The sequence below is a fragment of the Tachypleus tridentatus genome, unplaced genomic scaffold (genome assembly GCF_004210375.1).
Source record: "Tachypleus tridentatus isolate NWPU-2018 unplaced genomic scaffold, ASM421037v1 Hic_cluster_1, whole genome shotgun sequence".
In the NCBI taxonomy this organism is placed as follows: domain Eukaryota; kingdom Metazoa; phylum Arthropoda; class Merostomata; order Xiphosura; family Limulidae; genus Tachypleus; species Tachypleus tridentatus.
The window spans coordinates 15413007-15429845 of NW_027467777.1; the positions used below are offsets into that span (position 1 = coordinate 15413007).

Genomic DNA, 16839 nt, shown 5'->3' on the forward strand with positions numbered 1-16839 from the left:
TTTAATTGTATTTTATAAATCTACGTGATTTTCACACATTCGAAAGACATATTTAAAATTTTTCATTTCATTGTGATTTGATTCTATTTTCTAATTTTACGCGATTTCCACACATTCAGAAGTCATCTCTCAAAATGATTCATCTTTGATAATTTATTTGTATCTTGTCACTTCTGGAAGGTGAAGTTTTAGGTGAAGAAATTCTACTTTCACACAGAATGATACTTCTCTCTAACTCACCAGTAATATTTAGTTTTACGCAAACAATTTACTTTGAAACAACAGAAACGTCATAAAGTAAAATCGTGAACAGAAAGTGTAAACGAAGCTCCTGTTGAAAACATTTTCTCAACTCTTTTGAGGATATATATCTTTCAAATTAAGATATCAAATATGAATGATTAATAGAAGCTTTATGTTGTGATTGTTGTCTTTTCTGCAGTTTATCACACGTAAAGTTTTAAAATTACTCAAGTGTTTTAATAAACTATTAAGTTCCGCCAAATTGACAAAAACTTGCAGACAAAAACATTATTTCAATTGCAGTTGCTACATCTACTTTATTCATAAAGCTATATATATATATATATATATACACATCATGACACAACAATACAACATTCACGGAATTAATAATTCTTCAACAAAACAAGAACAAACACTTGTCTGTGAAACCTAAGCCTAATCATTACCTAGAGCCAGGCTGGTTGCAAGGAGGGATTACAGCAAGCGAGGTTTACACGAAACCATTACGAGTTTTCCGAAGTTCGATAATTATTTCTACAAATCAACATGTGCGATATGAGCAGTTTTCAATAACCATAAAACACTAACATTTAGTTAATTCCATGTAACAGCGGTTCACATTCACATGGACAACATTAAAACACATGCAAGCTGTAGCATACCGTCTGGCTCAGAGCAGTTAAAAAAGCTCTCAGTTCAGACTTAACCTTCATAGCTGACCACCTATAGCAAGATGCTGACGTCCTACAATAAGTCTCACGTTTTACTTAAAACGCAGCAAGTTTAGAAATCTAACTAAACCAGACACGACACGAACATTATTAACATATTTTATATACAAATGTTCTCCAGACAGAAATTCCGAACTAGAATGAGGCCAATTACCATCGATAAAAAATTATATGTAGAATATTTTTTAGTTATAGAAGTCTCTAAGTATTTTTCTAATATCGGGTTGTTGGAGGGTTAACAGGAAGTAACACAACCTCTAAATTTTAAAATTATATTTTTCTTTTAAACATTTAGACTCAGAATTTCCAGGCCACGTTTAAAATGGGGGTCCGTATTCGCGCCAGTCGAAGAGAAATTTTGAGATAAAGAATCGCATGTGGATCACTTTGCTGTTTTAAGGGCTTAACGAGACCATGTACTACCGCCTATTTTCGAAAGAGAAACAGGTGCGTATTTGGCAGCCTCAAAGAGGTCTCTGGCAGAAACAGCCCCAGGAGATAAATCACCCGCAGCCACAGGGGCATCGGCAAGAACGGGGGCAGCGACAGCACCAGGGGCATGTACAACAGAATAGCTGCTTACTGCACCAACTGGACCAGCAACAGAAACTGGGCCAGCGATAGCACCAGGGGCATGTGAAACGGCATAGCTACTCACTGTACCTACTGCACCAGCGACAGGAACTGGGCCAGCGATAGCACCAGGGGCATGTGAAACGGCATAGCTACTCACTGTACCTACTGCACCAGCGACAGGAACTGGGCCAGCGATAGCACCAGGGGCATGTGAAACGGCATAGCTACTTACTGTACCTACTGGACCAGCAACGGGGACGGGGGCAGCAACAGCACCAGGGACATGTGAAACGGCATAGCCTCCAACAGGACCTACTGGAGCGCCACCTGGCAAACCTATTATAGTGGTATCAGCAGGATTGTCGCCCGGACTAACCCCTTGTTCATTAGAATGGATGTTGGGTCTGAAGCCACCAGGACCAGCAGAATAGTCCACTACTCTCTTTCGTCCATCTCCGATCGTTAAGGAATAGCTACCAGTGATTTCACCACCCACGGTTCCACTTTCAGAACGAGAGCTGGTGCCATCACCACCTTCTGCTGTGTACATGAAAGAGAAGGGACTGGGCTGTAAAAGGAAGAGAAACGAATATACATTATTTATTTTCTAGAACAAACACCTTTAGATTTAATACAATCATTTAGTCAATGGAAACTTGTAACAGTTAGAAACATAAGGCTTTTATTAAATAAATCTTACAAGTGATAAAAACTCAGAGTTAGAGTGGTTCTCATAACAGCATAACTTGATACTAAAGTTAAACCTAACATTTCATACTATAAAGTGATGACTAGAGTGACATATTTTATAATGACAAACGACCACAAACTAAATGTTTTATTTGTACAGCTTCTTTACGAGCGACCCTAACTTATACTTCTAAACTCACAATCAGTAACAGACTGAAGACATTCTAATTTGCTCCCCTGCCCAATAAGAAGTATGGAACAAAGTAACGTCAGCAGTATTGTATACTTTAGAAAAAAACACCTCAATATGAACTATAGTTTCTAAAGAAGAAATGGATTACACTAAAAGTTTCAAATTCATCAGTTTAAATCCTGAATAGATATAAACATAAAAAAACCCTCAAGAATTTACACTCACTTCTGCAACGGGAGCAGGAGCAGCAGCTGGAGCAGCAGGAACCCCTGGTAAGGATAAGATAGAAACACTAGCTGGGTCATCACCGGGTTTTACTCCCTGTTCGTTACTCTTGATTGTTGCAGTAAAGCCTAAATCTCCAGCTGAGTAGTCGACGAGTCTCTTCTGTCCACTTGGGTGTTCCACACTGTAGGAACCAGTCACTTTTCTTCCACCTTCTCCACTCTCGGACCTGGAACTGGATCCACCACCAGCTGGAGCGGTGTACATAAAGTCAAAAGGGCCCTGAAAAAAAAACAAAAAAACCAACAGTTATTGTCAACGTGTTTCGTCATACATGGATTTTTTTTTTTTTTCGCAAATGGTGTTTCATTTATCAATGGCACTGGGTACTTAAACAAATGTACTACGAAAATTAATTTCTAATCATAAATAGATACAGATTTGTGCTCAAAATGTTATGAAACCCCCAATTAACTTCTAATTTACTAAGTATATATTATAAACCAGGAATAATAGACTAACCCCTACAGGAGCACCAGCAGCAGGGACACCGGCAACAGGGGCAACAACAGCAGGGCCACCAGCAGGAATCATGGGAAGTCCTGCATAACCACTAATGTCTACATCAGCAGGGTTACTACCAGGTTCGACACCAGGTTCGTTACTATGAATTTTTGCTTTGAATCCACCAGTTCCAGCAGTGTAGTCCACCTTCCTGCGACGACCATCAGGGTCCTCCACGCTGTATGAACCCACCACGTTTCCGGAAATGTCTCCACTTTCTGATCTAGAGCTGGCTCCTCCTATTTCAGCAGCATTGTACATGAAGTTGAAAGGTTGGGCCTGTGTATAATATATCAATAATCTTTATTAAACAAAGAACATACCTCTCCTAAGGATATCATAAAATATACACAGTTTATAATATATTTTTGTCCCAAACAGAGTAACAACACAAGTATAACGTAAACACCTGCTTTACCATGTTATTTACATTACATCTGGAAAGAAAATGAACATCTTACCTAATATACCTTTGAAAAATCCAAATATAAATCAAGAAAGTTTTATCTACACAGACACCTCAGAAGAAAGTGTAATGTAAACGAATTTCAAGAATAGTGGTAGCAAACCGTTGAATACCAATCATCCATTCGAAGTTTTTTTCATTACAGCATTATTCAAGTACTGTTTTCAGAGGAAAGACAGTCGAACTATTCCAAATCGTCAGTATGGTAAACATTTATTACTAAAGCTCAAAATGTTTGATATTAAATCCTCGAATAATTTACTGGATGAAAAGTTATTTTTGTAACGTGCACTTACTGGTCCACCTCCTATGCCTGCACCAGCTGGGACACCAACAGGAGCACCAGCAGGGCCACCAGCAGGAATCATGGGAAGTCCTGCATAACCACTAATGTCTACATCAGCAGGGTTACTACCAGGTTCGACACCAGGTTCGTTACTATGAATTTTTGCTTTGAATCCACCAGTTCCAGCAGTGTAGTCCACCTTCCTGCGACGACCATCAGGGTCTTCCACACTGTATGAACCCACCACGTTTCCGGAAATGTCTCCAGTTTCTGATCTGGAGCTGGCTCCTCCTATTTCAGCAGCATTGTACATGAAGTTGAAGGGTGTACGCTATAGAGTAAATACAAGTAAAAATAATTTAATCTTGTCACAATAACTTCAAGAAATGGTTTCACATATCCTAAAGATCGTGTTATATCTCTGTTGTATTTTGTAATACTAATATCATTACATTTGGGCCTGGCATGGCCTAGCGCGTAAGGCGTGCGACTCGTACTCCGAGAGTCGCGGGTTCGCGCCCGCTTTGCGCCAAACATGCTCGCCCTCCTAGCCGTAGGGACGTATAATGTGACGGTCAATCCCACTATTCGTTGGTAAAAGAGAAGCCCAAGAGTTGGCGGTGGGTGGTGATGACTAGCTGCTTTCCCTCTAGTCTTACACTACTAAATTAGGGACGGCTCGGTGCAGTGGGCTAACAACCTACTCACTTAAATACCTGTTGAAGAATCCGCAAGCGATTGCGGCCCTATGTTCCTTGATGGAATCTAATGGTGATAACTAACTAACTAACTAATATCATTACATTAATACTTACTTGAAGGAAATCAATGAACACAGTGTATTCTTAAGCCTAATAAACACAATACTGGCAATAGATTCAATATTGCCTGAGATGGAAACAGGTATACTGATAATTAACACCTATTGATGTTTATCTAAATATTAAAATCCAAATAAAATCAGGTTTTTATTAATACAAGTTAATTTATTTTTATTATTTACCGACAATATTGTTTTTTATCATTTCTTTATATACTTACTGCTCCTCCAGAAGGTTCGAAACCGCCACCTGCAGCAAGAGAAGGCTCAACAGCGCCACCTGCAAGTCCAAGAATAGAAACGTCGGCGGGATCTTCACCTGGAATCGTTCCTTGTTCGTTGGTGTAGACGGTGGCTTTAAATCCTGCACCTCCAGCGGTATAGTCGACCTTTCTTCGGCTTCCACCTTCATGGGTCACACTGTAAGAACCCACAACGGAACCGGAGGTATCACCACCTTCAGTACGACCATGTGACCCTCCTCCAGAAACAGCGGAGTACGTTAACGAATATGGGCTAGCCTGTAAAATTAATGAACTTATTATTGGTGAAATATAATATACTTCTCTCACTTGATATTTTATCTAGAACATTTCTTGAATAAATATTTTTCTTTTACACAGAAATATAACAAATCCCAAAGATCACAACAAGGACAATTCAACTTTCTTTTATATTCAATTTAAACATTTGTTTTGTAAACGAAATTTAGAAAATACTAAAGGAGGTAAATTAAACGTGAATCTATTCTTTCTTATGGTCAACTGACGTAAATTATAAGTTTGTATGTTGTCTGAGAATATTATATTATTTAGCAAGTATGAAAACAGTTATGTATTAAATCTACAAACTAAGAGTAAATTCCGCTTATCAACTGTAGTGAAAATATTCTACCTTCAAGACAGAGAGCGGTTGGGTGGTTTCAAAGAATAAACAAATAGGTCTACACTTTTATAGATTTTTATATTTGTTATTACTTTGTAACAGCAGCCAAATCTTATCGTTCGTAACTACTCCAGTTCGTTTGTTAGAAAGCATGAAGAGATGAAAAAGTTAGAAAGCAATATTTCTCTTTCATTTTGTAAAGCAAGCATATACTCACTAAGCCAAGAGAGGGCGCTGCAGGAGCAGCAGGTCCAGATGGCGCTGGTGCGCCCAGTCCTAGAGCTAAGATTTGTACGTCTGCAGGATTTTCTCCGGCTACGATTCCTTGTTCGTTGGATTTCACTGTTGCTGTGAAACCAGAAGTTCCAGCATTGTAGCTAACATGGCGCTGACGTCCGTCTGGGATGTTGAAACTGTACGATCCACTAACATCTCCAGTCGTTCCTTCAGATTCTGCCCTGGAACTGAACCCACCTTCCCCCTCAGCAGTGTATGCAAAGGAAAATGGACTAGGCTATTGAATAAAAAAAAAGTTATTTGTACATGTTTGCTTTAAAAAGACATAAAAGGTAAAGATGTGTTGTTTTTATTCTTACCTCTTCAACAGCTACGGGAGCCTCTGGGGCAGGAGCAGAAAGTGGAACACCCAAATGTCTGTGGTAAGAGTATGGCAAGAAGTTATAGTAGAGAGGATTGGCTACATAAGTTCCGAAACTGGCGCCAAGCGCCACCATAGAAAGAAACACAATAACCTGGAAAGAAAGTTTATTAAATTATTATTACACTTAAAAACACGATAAAATGACGTTCAATTTTATCTTATAAGACAATTTCATAGATGATTTTGAACTACGTTTATAAATGTTCACTATCTAATCTATCGTACACTAGTCAGGGTAAAGCTGGTACAATCTGTACTGTAGGGCTAGTAGATTTGGTATTATAGGGTTGGTAATGAATAAAATATTACAAACACGATTGAAATCGAATTAACAAATTGTTTCAGGGTTAGACGTTAAACACTAAGCTACGGGGTTACTACACCTTCCTTCTTTGATGTATTTATAGTGAAACTTTATTTTCTTAAAGTTTTTATTGTAGGAGTATTACGTTATTCAAATTCCCCTAAAATAACAAAGAAACCTTAATTCTATATAAAGTTAGACAACCGATTATTCTTCATACTAAATACGTTCTAAGCAAATCAAAATGATGAACCTACTTTGAGAACCATGCTGAGGCTATTCTCAATCCGTGTATCTCCTCTGCACGGCTGATGTCTGTTGCTCTCAGCTCTGAACACCCTTATATATACCTGAACAAGGAAACATCATTAGGCTACGCGGAAGGACGACAAGGTCTTCTGCCTAAACAGATGATCTAGTTTCCGTTCGAGCGACCCTCTTTGAAACCTTGAATGTAGCACGTCTTGTTCCATCTGTATTGTGATACCTGTAAAGACATTTCTATTCGTTTGCTTCACTAGAGTTCATTTTTTTCAACAATTGATAAAGTTTAAGGTGAATATTTGAATTATCTGTTTGTCTTCACGTCTCTTCTAAATTCTAGATCCCATTATTGTTGTTCGCCTTGCAGCAATTTGTCCTTCGTTTTATCAACTAACTGGTCGCACATTGAAAATATATTCTACATCAGAATGTTTAGAACACTGGACAACCGTCCAAGAAATTGGTGAACAAGTTAACGTTTGCTCGTAGAACTTTCGATTGCTCAATGTGATTTACCTATAACTTATTAAAGTGGCATAGATATTTACCTATAACTTATAACAATAACTTAGATATTTCCCTATAGCTTATAAAAGTAGCTGATATATTTACGTATAACTTATAAAATTCAATTAGATGTTTACTATTAACTTATAAGACTGACTTAAATGTGAATTCATAACTTATACAAGTGATTCAGCTATTTACGTTTAACTCAGAAAAGCAATTTAACTATGTATAAATTAGAAAAGTGATTTAGGTATCTATGTATAGTTAAGAAACGTCACTTTAATATTTACGCATAGGTTTTATAGTGACTTAGATATTTACGTATTAGTGACTTCCTTTTTACAGTATTCTTCCTCTTTTGTTGTGGATTTTGTCCATTTCTATTAATAAAGTGTTCCAAAAAGAGAATGTCGTTTGGTTTTCTTTTTCAGAAGACTGCATTTCGAAATAGAATCCATATATCTGGATGTCTCTTAACTTAAGTGTTAAAACATATATTTGAAAAGCTACAAAATTATCACAAATTTTTAGTGTGCTAGAAACAACTTTGAATCTTTAATTTTGAGATTAAACATGTTTAACATTTCTGTTGCTTTTCTTAAAGAAATATAAATCGTCAAGTTAGAAGATGTATAGCTTAACCTTATATTTCTTACGTTTACACTTGATAATGTGTTAAGCCTATTTAAATAGGCAACTCTTCTGTTGAATCCAGTTGTATAACTAATCTTTGAAACAACATTCTTTATTGAAACATTTGTACATGTAAAAGTGTCTCCATCTCTACATCTTGGTATTTAATAAGTTATACTTAGATTTTATACATCTGAAATGTAAATCTTATTTCTTTTATTAGTTAATAACTTAAGGTATTAAGCCTATTGTTATCGGCCTCCATAATATTATATCAACTGAAAATATAAATTGCTAGTTATATTAATAACAGATACTTCTGATATAAGTATTAAAATCTTTTGTGAATCACAGAACAAATAACAACGCTTTGATCTCTTTAGGTCATCATCAGGTTAAGAATGACACTTGAACAAGTAACCGTTATTGACGACATGTGGTGAGGACCACATTCCTACCGTTGTTATTTAATTTAATGTTCTTCAAATGGGTTTATCGTCATCAAATATTACAAATTACGAGTTTCTCAGTGCATAGCTAACGTAATTTTTGTAATCAGTCTACTTGTGATCTAGGATTAGCCTAGTGATGCATTATTTCAAGGACTTTTGCTTTTTTTTGGTTTTGTGGTCGTTTCAAAGACCTTGTTTTTAGTCTCTGCCTCGGGACTTGTACGTGCAGTAGACAAATTGCATGCGAATACATAGTCATTTAGATTTTAGCTTCCAATCAGTAAATATATAATAAAATTCTCTAAGTTAAACACAAAGTTACACAAGGTTACTAGCCTTGTAGGTCTGCAGGTATGTCGTTGTGCCCCTGGTGGAAATTTAATAAAGAATTGTAATTGTTAGTTTTCAAGAATCGTGTTAACACTCCTACGAAAAGTGGGGCCTAATAGGCCCCAGAGCAACTTGAAAGGTTATTAATATTAGGCTAATAATTTTGTATTTAAATGAAATTGCCATTTCATTTAATGAAATGAAATCAAAATCAAATCAAAGAAATGAAATTTCATTTAATGAAATGAAATCAAATGAAATGGCAATTTCATTTAAATGCAAATTTATTAGCCTAATATTAATAACCTTTCAAGTTGCTCTGGGGCCTATTAGGCCCCACTTTTCGTAGGAGTGTTAACTAGTTACCAGAAATATATGACATTTCGTTTCAATTTTTATTATTATCGATGTTTTTCCTTTAGGAACGTAAGTTTTGTTGTTGCTAATCAAAACTTCTTATATAGTTTTATCTGTACTGTTTTTCTATTTCTTTTGTCATATGGACAAATGCTTGATTTCTTCTAAACTGGCTCTCAAGTAGTGTTTGTAGTTTCTCAGTTTGTCTGTCAACAATTTATTGTTGAACATTTGGAAAACATTGAATGTCTTAGAAACTTAACATAATATAGCAGTTGTAGTTTTCAGAATGGCTACATATTTTCCTTGTTATGTAGTCACTGTAAGCTACCAAAGCCTATGTGGCCATTTCCTAATAAACATTTAATTAAGTCCTGGCAAGGATCAGTGGTTAGCATATTGAATGCATAATAAAAGATCCAAGGTTCGAAACGACGATTGCAATTGAACCCTTTTGAGCTGTGATGCTTCTGTAACTAGGCTAAGCATGTTCAGGTGTGTTAAAGCGTTCGACTCGTAATCTGATGGTCGCGGGTTCGAATTCCCGTCGCACCAAACATGCTCGCTCTTTCAGCCGTGAGTGCGTTATAACGTGACGGTCAATCCCAATATTCGTTGGTAAAGAGTAGCCCAAGAGTTAGCGGTGTGTGGTGATGACTAGCTGCCTTTCCTCTAGTCTTACACTGCTAAACTAGGGACGGCTAGCGTAGATGGCCCTTGAGTAGCCTTGCGAGAAGTTCAAAACAAAACAAAAAAGCTTCTGTAACTGTGGAATCTAGTCTAGACTATCGGTTCCGAAACACATGAAGACAGCTCGTGTTGCCTACAGCACTACAAAACTAGTGTTGGTTACATGTAATCTTTAGGTTAACGTTTAGTTATTTTGCCGCATAATACGACACTCAAATTAAAGATAAAAGAATAAAACAATGTAAAAGAAAAATATTCATATAACAAAAAAATAGATTTTCCTTTCATACAAACGAATTTATTTGACAGGAAAGGCTGTCGTGACCTTGTGATTAGGTAGGTGGCTGACACACTATCTGCTGGTTGCGTGTACGAAGACCGTCACTAAATTAGTTTGGGACGTTATAATGTTGGTTAGTCCCACTCTTATTTGGTAAAGAGTAACCCCGGCTGTTGACTGTATCTAAATTAACCAACCAAAGCCCTTTGCTACCTTGATCCATATCCAGTAACCAACAACCCTTAAAGTTTGTGAAGTGATAATCGACATATCAACCTAGATATATTGATATTATTGGAGTGTGTAATTGTTAGCTGAGTATGAAACCGTTTTGTTTATACTTTATTGTACAGTTATATGTGTTCATTTTACAGTCCATCCAAAGACATGACGAACATATCTTAACCTTCTCATTGCGATAAACGAAGACTTGTTATGTATTGTTTTATTACAATGTTTCTAGTCATTTGAAACTGTTCAGAAATTATAACTAGCACGTTAGTTTGCATGGTCTACAGTAATTACTGTACACTGAGTCCGAAAATGATATCCATTTTTTCCATCACGTACAGATGTTTCACAAAACGACATCGGATCACATTTTGTTATGTTTAAAACATTTACAACCCTTGACTATAGATTTCTCTAGACCAATCGCGACGTGAGAGTCTTATCGATCGTTCCAGAACCCAGACATAATAATAAAAATGTTCACTTTGGTAAACGAAATAGTAATTTGTCTAATTAAGAGGTTTCTCGTTTCGATTTATAAAAAAAAAAGAATTCTTACGTGTTTGACAAAAATCAATATTATTGTTGAAATCTATGAACAAACTGTTATTAAAAACAAAACAACTTTTATAAAGTTTAAATTGGCAAACCTTTTAAACTATTTGATTTAAGGCGTTGTCGGCTAGCTATAGGGTTTAATTAAACTAACCATTTGAAAAAAAATTGTTCGATAAAAAACAGCATCAGTTCGCTCTAGCTTTTTAAACAATATGTTTGTTCTAAAACATTCTTTTATAACAATACAAATTCTTTAATCGTTTTCAACAATATACATAAACATACGTTTTTTAAACAAGAGATGTATTTTTTTGGATTATTGTGTGAATTATAAAAAAGTTTTCAATGACTTATTAACTTGAAATACCAAAGTCTTCCAATGATGTATATATATAAAGTTGTTTACTATGATATTTTCAGTTGTACTAAGAGCTTATGGCACAGGTGATAACACAGAACTTCCGATTCCGTGATCTCCTTCATTATTTATCATGTGTATCCTACAGTTTATTCTCTACATTTTTAATTTTAATGAAAGTGGTGAATGGCGGAGAGGTGATTCTCCAGCTACACAATTTATTAAGGTTTCTGAAGAGTGTAGACGTCAGTTTCTAGGAACACGTTAAGTCAAAGCAATGGTATTGCATAAAGAGTTTGATTTATGGTTGAATGGAACTGATGTTTCTAGTTTCATCCGTCATCATTCCCCAGTAAACAGTTCTTAGTTTCGATGAGTAAATGGTTAAACAACAAGAAAAATAGACATAACGATGTTGTAGGAGTACCGTAATGAATCACGTGTTTATTTTGAGGAAAGATGTCTTTGAAAGTTTGTTTTATTCGGTGACATTTGAAGGAAAATTAGCAGGTTTACAACAATAACAAAATTTAGGGTAAATCAAAATACGAGAAGACTTAAACCAATTGATCATAAAACCCATCGTCATCCCAAATGAAAACGCCTTCTAGGACTAAACCAATGAACCAAAAATCTCATCCTTGTCATGACTTGTCGAAATACGAAATCCAGTCAATAAAATGTGTAAACTGTATTCTCTGTGCTTCAACTAAGGTGAGGTTTTATTGTTGAGTTACTTTTATTGAACAGTAAATTACAAGACATCCCATTTTCTTTTTTCGTCCTGCTGTAGTTTTAATTTCTGAAGAATAATGGTGTTCATCTTGCCCAGTACTGACGTCGTATCTACCGAAATAAAACTATTAGATTATTAACAATATTCTTATAAACAGATGGCGCTGTTGTTGAAATGTTTGTTTTGAATTTCGCACAAAGCTACTCGAGGGTATCTGTGCGAGCCGTCCGAATTTAGCAGTGTAAGACTAGAGGGAAGGCAGCTAGTCATCACCATTCACTGCCAACTCTTGGGCTAGTCTTTTACCAACGAACAGTGGGATTGACCGTAACGTTCTAACGCACCCACAGCTGAAAGGGCGAGCATGTTTGACGCGGGCGCGAACCCGCCTGTTTCATGATGTTGAAATTTTTCTGTTTTGAGTTATTGTTAATGAAACCATGACCTTACTTAAATTTTAATTTTGGGGTTATTGTAATATTTAAATGTGATATCACTTAAATGTTTCAGTTTACAATTATTCGAAATATCTGATTTGGTTTTATAGAAGTTTATATGAATTTTATATGAATTTGTATTTGATATAAATTACCAGTTTATTACTTGTAAAACTTTTACTTAATTATTGTTGTGATATTTCAGTTAAACGTTCTTTGAATGTTTGAAATTGAGATTTTCTAATTTTATATTCTTAAAATAAATTCGAGGTGTTAGAAATCTGTTGCATTGTTTAACTGTATCAATAATCATATCCTATCTTAAGACTAAAATGTTTCATTATTTTGTGACTTGTAAATTATCTGAGTCACTACATTGAACGTATTAGTTGAAACACTATTTATATTATTAATTTTTTAAACTTAGCATAATTGAAGTTTTCTAATTTTATGCAGTGCGTTTCGCCTTTAAAACGTTAGACTAATGTAACTGAAATTTTTCATTATTCATTTCATAGTAATGGAAAGATTCAGTATGAAATCATTGGAAGTTTACAATTTAATTTTACTAAAATATTTTTCAGTTTAGAGCTGTTCGAATGTAGATGTTACCTTACAAAATAAACTTGAAAATAATTCTAATCTATTCTCTCAAAGCACAAAGTTCAAAAACATGATTTATGAGATTCTAGTCACTGTACGAAATTATCAGTATACATCTAGACTGATTTTCTTGTATTAAGTTAAACTCATAGTATTTGTTCATTGACAAACAATTGACTTTTGTACTGACGGTTAATAGTTTGCTAATTAAAAGTGTTATAGACTAATATAACGTAGATCCTAGTTATCACTTCAAATTACCTTGAATCTGAAATCCATCATTATCTGATTAAAAACAATCTGAGAAAAGAACAAATGGACTGAATCGTTTATTGTTTGCTGTATTTGGAATGCATGGATAATACTTCATATTCAGTAATTATATTTGATGAATTTCAATAATATTACATATTCTTTATTACTTAATATTTTTATGTTTAAACAGCAGTCAATTTTTCCTCATTTAAAGTAATTTAATTGTATTTTATAAATCTACGTGATTTTCACACATTCGAAAGACATATTTAAAATTTTTCATTTCATTGTGATTTGATTCTATTTTCTAATTTTACGCGATTTCCACACATTCAGAAGTCATCTCTCAAAATGATTCATCTTTGATAATTTATTTGTATCTTGTCACTTCTGGAAGGTGAAGTTTTTAGGTGAAGAAATTCTACTTTCACACAGAATGATACTTCTCTCTAACTCACCAGTAATATTTAGTTTTACGCAAACAATTTACTTTGAAACAACAGAAACGTCATAAAGTAAAATCGTGAACAGAAAGTGTAAACGAAGCTCCTGTTGAAAACATTTTCTCAACTCTTTTGAGGATATATATCTTTCAAATTAAGATATCAAATATGAATGATTAATAGAAGCTTTATGTTGTGATTGTTGTCTTTTCTGCAGTTTATCACACGTAAAGTTTTAAAATTACTCAAGTGTTTTAATAAACTATTAAGTTCCGACAAATTGACAAAACTTGCAGACAAAAACATTATTTCAATTGCAGTTGCTACATCTACTTTATTCATAAAGCTATATATATATATATATATATACACATCATGACACAACAATACAACATTCACGGAATTAATAATTCTTCAACAAAACAAGAACAAACACTTGTCTGTGAAACCTAAGCCTAATCATTACCTAGAGCCAGGCTGGTTGCAAGGAGGGATTACAGCAAGCGAGGTTTACACGAAACCATTACGAGTTTTCCGAAGTTCGATAATTATTTCTACAAATCAACATGTGCGATATGAGCAGTTTTCAATAACCATAAAACACTAACATTTAGTTAATTCCATGTAACAGCGGTTCACATTCACATGGACAACATTAAAACACATGCAAGCTGTAGCATACCGTCTGGCTCAGAGCAGTTAAAAAAGCTCTCAGTTCAGACTTAACCTTCATAGCTGACCACCTATAGCAAGATGCTGACGTCCTACAATAAGTCTCACGTTTTACTTAAAACGCAGCAAGTTTAGAAATCTAACTAAACCAGACACGACACGAACATTATTAACATATTTTATATACAAATGTTCTCCAGACAGAAATTCCGAACTAGAATGAGGCCAATTACCATCGATAAAAAATTATATGTAGAATATTTTTTAGTTATAGAAGTCTCTAAGTATTTTTCTAATATCGGGTTGTTGGAGGGTTAACAGGAAGTAACACAACCTCTAAATTTTAAAATTATATTTTTCTTTTTAAACATTTAGACTCAGAATTTCCAGGCCACGTTTAAAATGGGGGTCCGTATTCGCGCCAGTCGAAGAGAAATTTTGAGATAAAGAATCGCATGTGGATCACTTTGCTGTTTTAAGGGCTTAACGAGACCATGTACTACCGCCTATTTTCGAAAGAGAAACAGGTGCGTATTTGGCAGCCTCAAAGAGGTCTCTGGCAGAAACAGCCCCAGGAGATAAATCACCCGCAGCCACAGGGGCATCGGCAAGAACGGGGGCAGCGACAGCACCAGGGGCATGTACAACAGAATAGCTGCTTACTGCACCAACTGGACCAGCAACAGAAACTGGGCCAGCGATAGCACCAGGGGCATGTGAAACGGCATAGCTACTCACTGTACCTACTGCACCAGCGACAGGAACTGGGCCAGCGATAGCACCAGGGGCATGTGAAACGGCATAGCTACTCACTGTACCTACTGCACCAGCGACAGGAACTGGGCCAGCGATAGCACCAGGGGCATGTGAAACGGCATAGCTACTTACTGTACCTACTGGACCAGCAACGGGGACGGGGGCAGCAACAGCACCAGGGACATGTGAAACGGCATAGCCTCCAACAGGACCTACTGGAGCGCCACCTGGCAAACCTATTATAGTGGTATCAGCAGGATTGTCGCCCGGACTAACCCCTTGTTCATTAGAATGGATGTTGGGTCTGAAGCCACCAGGACCAGCAGAATAGTCCACTACTCTCTTTCGTCCATCTCCGATCGTTAAGGAATAGCTACCAGTGATTTCACCACCCACGGTTCCACTTTCAGAACGAGAGCTGGTGCCATCACCACCTTCTGCTGTGTACATGAAAGAGAAGGGACTGGGCTGTAAAAAGGAAGAGAAACGAATATACATTATTTATTTTCTAGAACAAACACCTTTAGATTTAATACAATCATTTAGTCAATGGAAACTTGTAACAGTTAGAAACATAAGGCTTTTATTAAATAAATCTTACAAGTGATAAAACTCAGAGTTAGAGTGGTTCTCATAACAGCATAACTTGATACTAAAGTTAAACCTAACATTTCATACTATAAAGTGATGACTAGAGTGACATATTTTATAATGACAAACGACCACAAACTAAATGTTTTATTTGTACAGCTTCTTTACGAGCGACCCTAACTATATACTTCTAAACTCACAATCAGTAACAGACTGAAGACATTCTAATTTGCTCCCCTGCCCAATAAGAAGTATGGAACAAAGTAACGTCAGTATTGTATACTTTAGAAAAAAAAACACCTCAATATGAACTATAGTTTCTAAAGAAGAAATGGATTACACTAAAAGTTTCAAATTCATCAGTTTAAATCCTGAATAGATATAAACATAAAAAAAAACCCTCAAGAATTTACACTCACTTCTGCAACGGGAGTATAGAGCAGCAGCTGGAGCAGCAGGAACCCCGTAAGGATAAGATAGAAACACTAGCTGGTCATCACCGGGTTTTACTCTGTTCGTTACTCTTGATTGTTGCAGTAAAGCCAAATCTCCAGCTGAGTAGTCGACGAGTCTCTTCTGTCCACTTGTGTTCCACACTGTAGGAACCAGTCACTTTTCTTCCACCTCTCCACTCTCGACCTGAACTGGATCCACCACCAGCTGAGCGGTGTACATAAAGTCAAAGGGCTCTGAAAAAACAAAAAAAACCAACAGTTATTGTCAACGTGTTTCTGTCATACATGGATTTTTTTTTTTTTCGCAAATGGTGTTTCATTTATCAATGGCACTGGGTACTTAAACAAATGTACTACGAAAATTAATTTCTAATCATAAATAGATACAGATTTGTGCTCAAAATGTATGAAACCCCAATTAACTTCTAATTTACTAAGTATATATTATAAACCAGGGAATGAATAGACGCCCAGGACAGGAGCAGCAGGGACACCAAGCAAATAGGGGCAACAACAGCAGGGCCACCAGCAGGAATCATGGACAGTCCTGCATAACCACTAATGTCTACATCAGCAGGGTT

General features: G+C 35.9%; 2 protein-coding genes across 3 annotated transcripts; both read right to left on the minus strand.

The window, feature by feature from the left end:
• Nucleotides 1-531: 531 nt before the first annotated feature.
• LOC143241635 (uncharacterized) lies at nt 532-6960 on the minus strand. 2 transcript variants are annotated; one of them, XM_076484816.1, is made up of 8 exons: nt 6905-6960; nt 6279-6434; nt 5900-6196; nt 5019-5318; nt 3988-4308; nt 3184-3504; nt 2662-2943; nt 532-2121 (listed from the first exon to the last, which is right to left on the minus strand). In XM_076484816.1, the coding sequence occupies exons 1-8, from the start codon at nt 6914-6916 to the stop codon at nt 1381-1383; spliced, it is 2430 nt and encodes an 809-aa protein (XP_076340931.1). In that variant the 5' UTR covers nt 6917-6960; the 3' UTR covers nt 532-1380. The 2 variants fall into 2 exon arrangements, with proteins under 2 accessions (XP_076340931.1, XP_076340932.1); XM_076484817.1 differs by lacking the exon at nt 5019-5318 and having other exon boundaries at nt 6905-6959.
• Nucleotides 6961-14731: 7771 nt separating this feature from the next.
• On the minus strand, nt 14732-16236 carry LOC143241801 (uncharacterized). Its single transcript, XM_076485049.1, has 2 exons — nt 16223-16236; nt 14732-15680 (listed from the first exon to the last, which is right to left on the minus strand). Exon 2 carries the CDS (start codon nt 15660-15662, stop codon nt 14940-14942), a length of 723 nt encoding a protein of 240 aa, XP_076341164.1. The 5' UTR covers nt 15663-15680; nt 16223-16236; the 3' UTR covers nt 14732-14939.
• Between the last annotated feature and the right edge of the window lie 603 nt (nt 16237-16839).

What these genes read in the sequence shown, in the direction of transcription:
- LOC143241635 (XM_076484816.1), bottom strand. An exon ending in TCGAACCTTCTGGAGGAGCA is followed by an intron (nt 4,309 to 5,018) that starts GTAAGTATATAA and finishes TTTACTCTATAG; the next exon opens with CGTACACCCTTCAACTTCAT. An exon ending in CAGGCATAGGAGGTGGACCA is followed by an intron (nt 3,505 to 3,987) that starts GTAAGTGCACGT and finishes TATTATACACAG; the next exon opens with GCCCAACCTTTCAACTTCAT.
- LOC143241801 (XM_076485049.1), bottom strand. Translation starts at nt 15,662, where the DNA reads ATGTACACAGCAGAAGGTGGTGATGGCACCAGCTCTCGTTCTGAAAGT.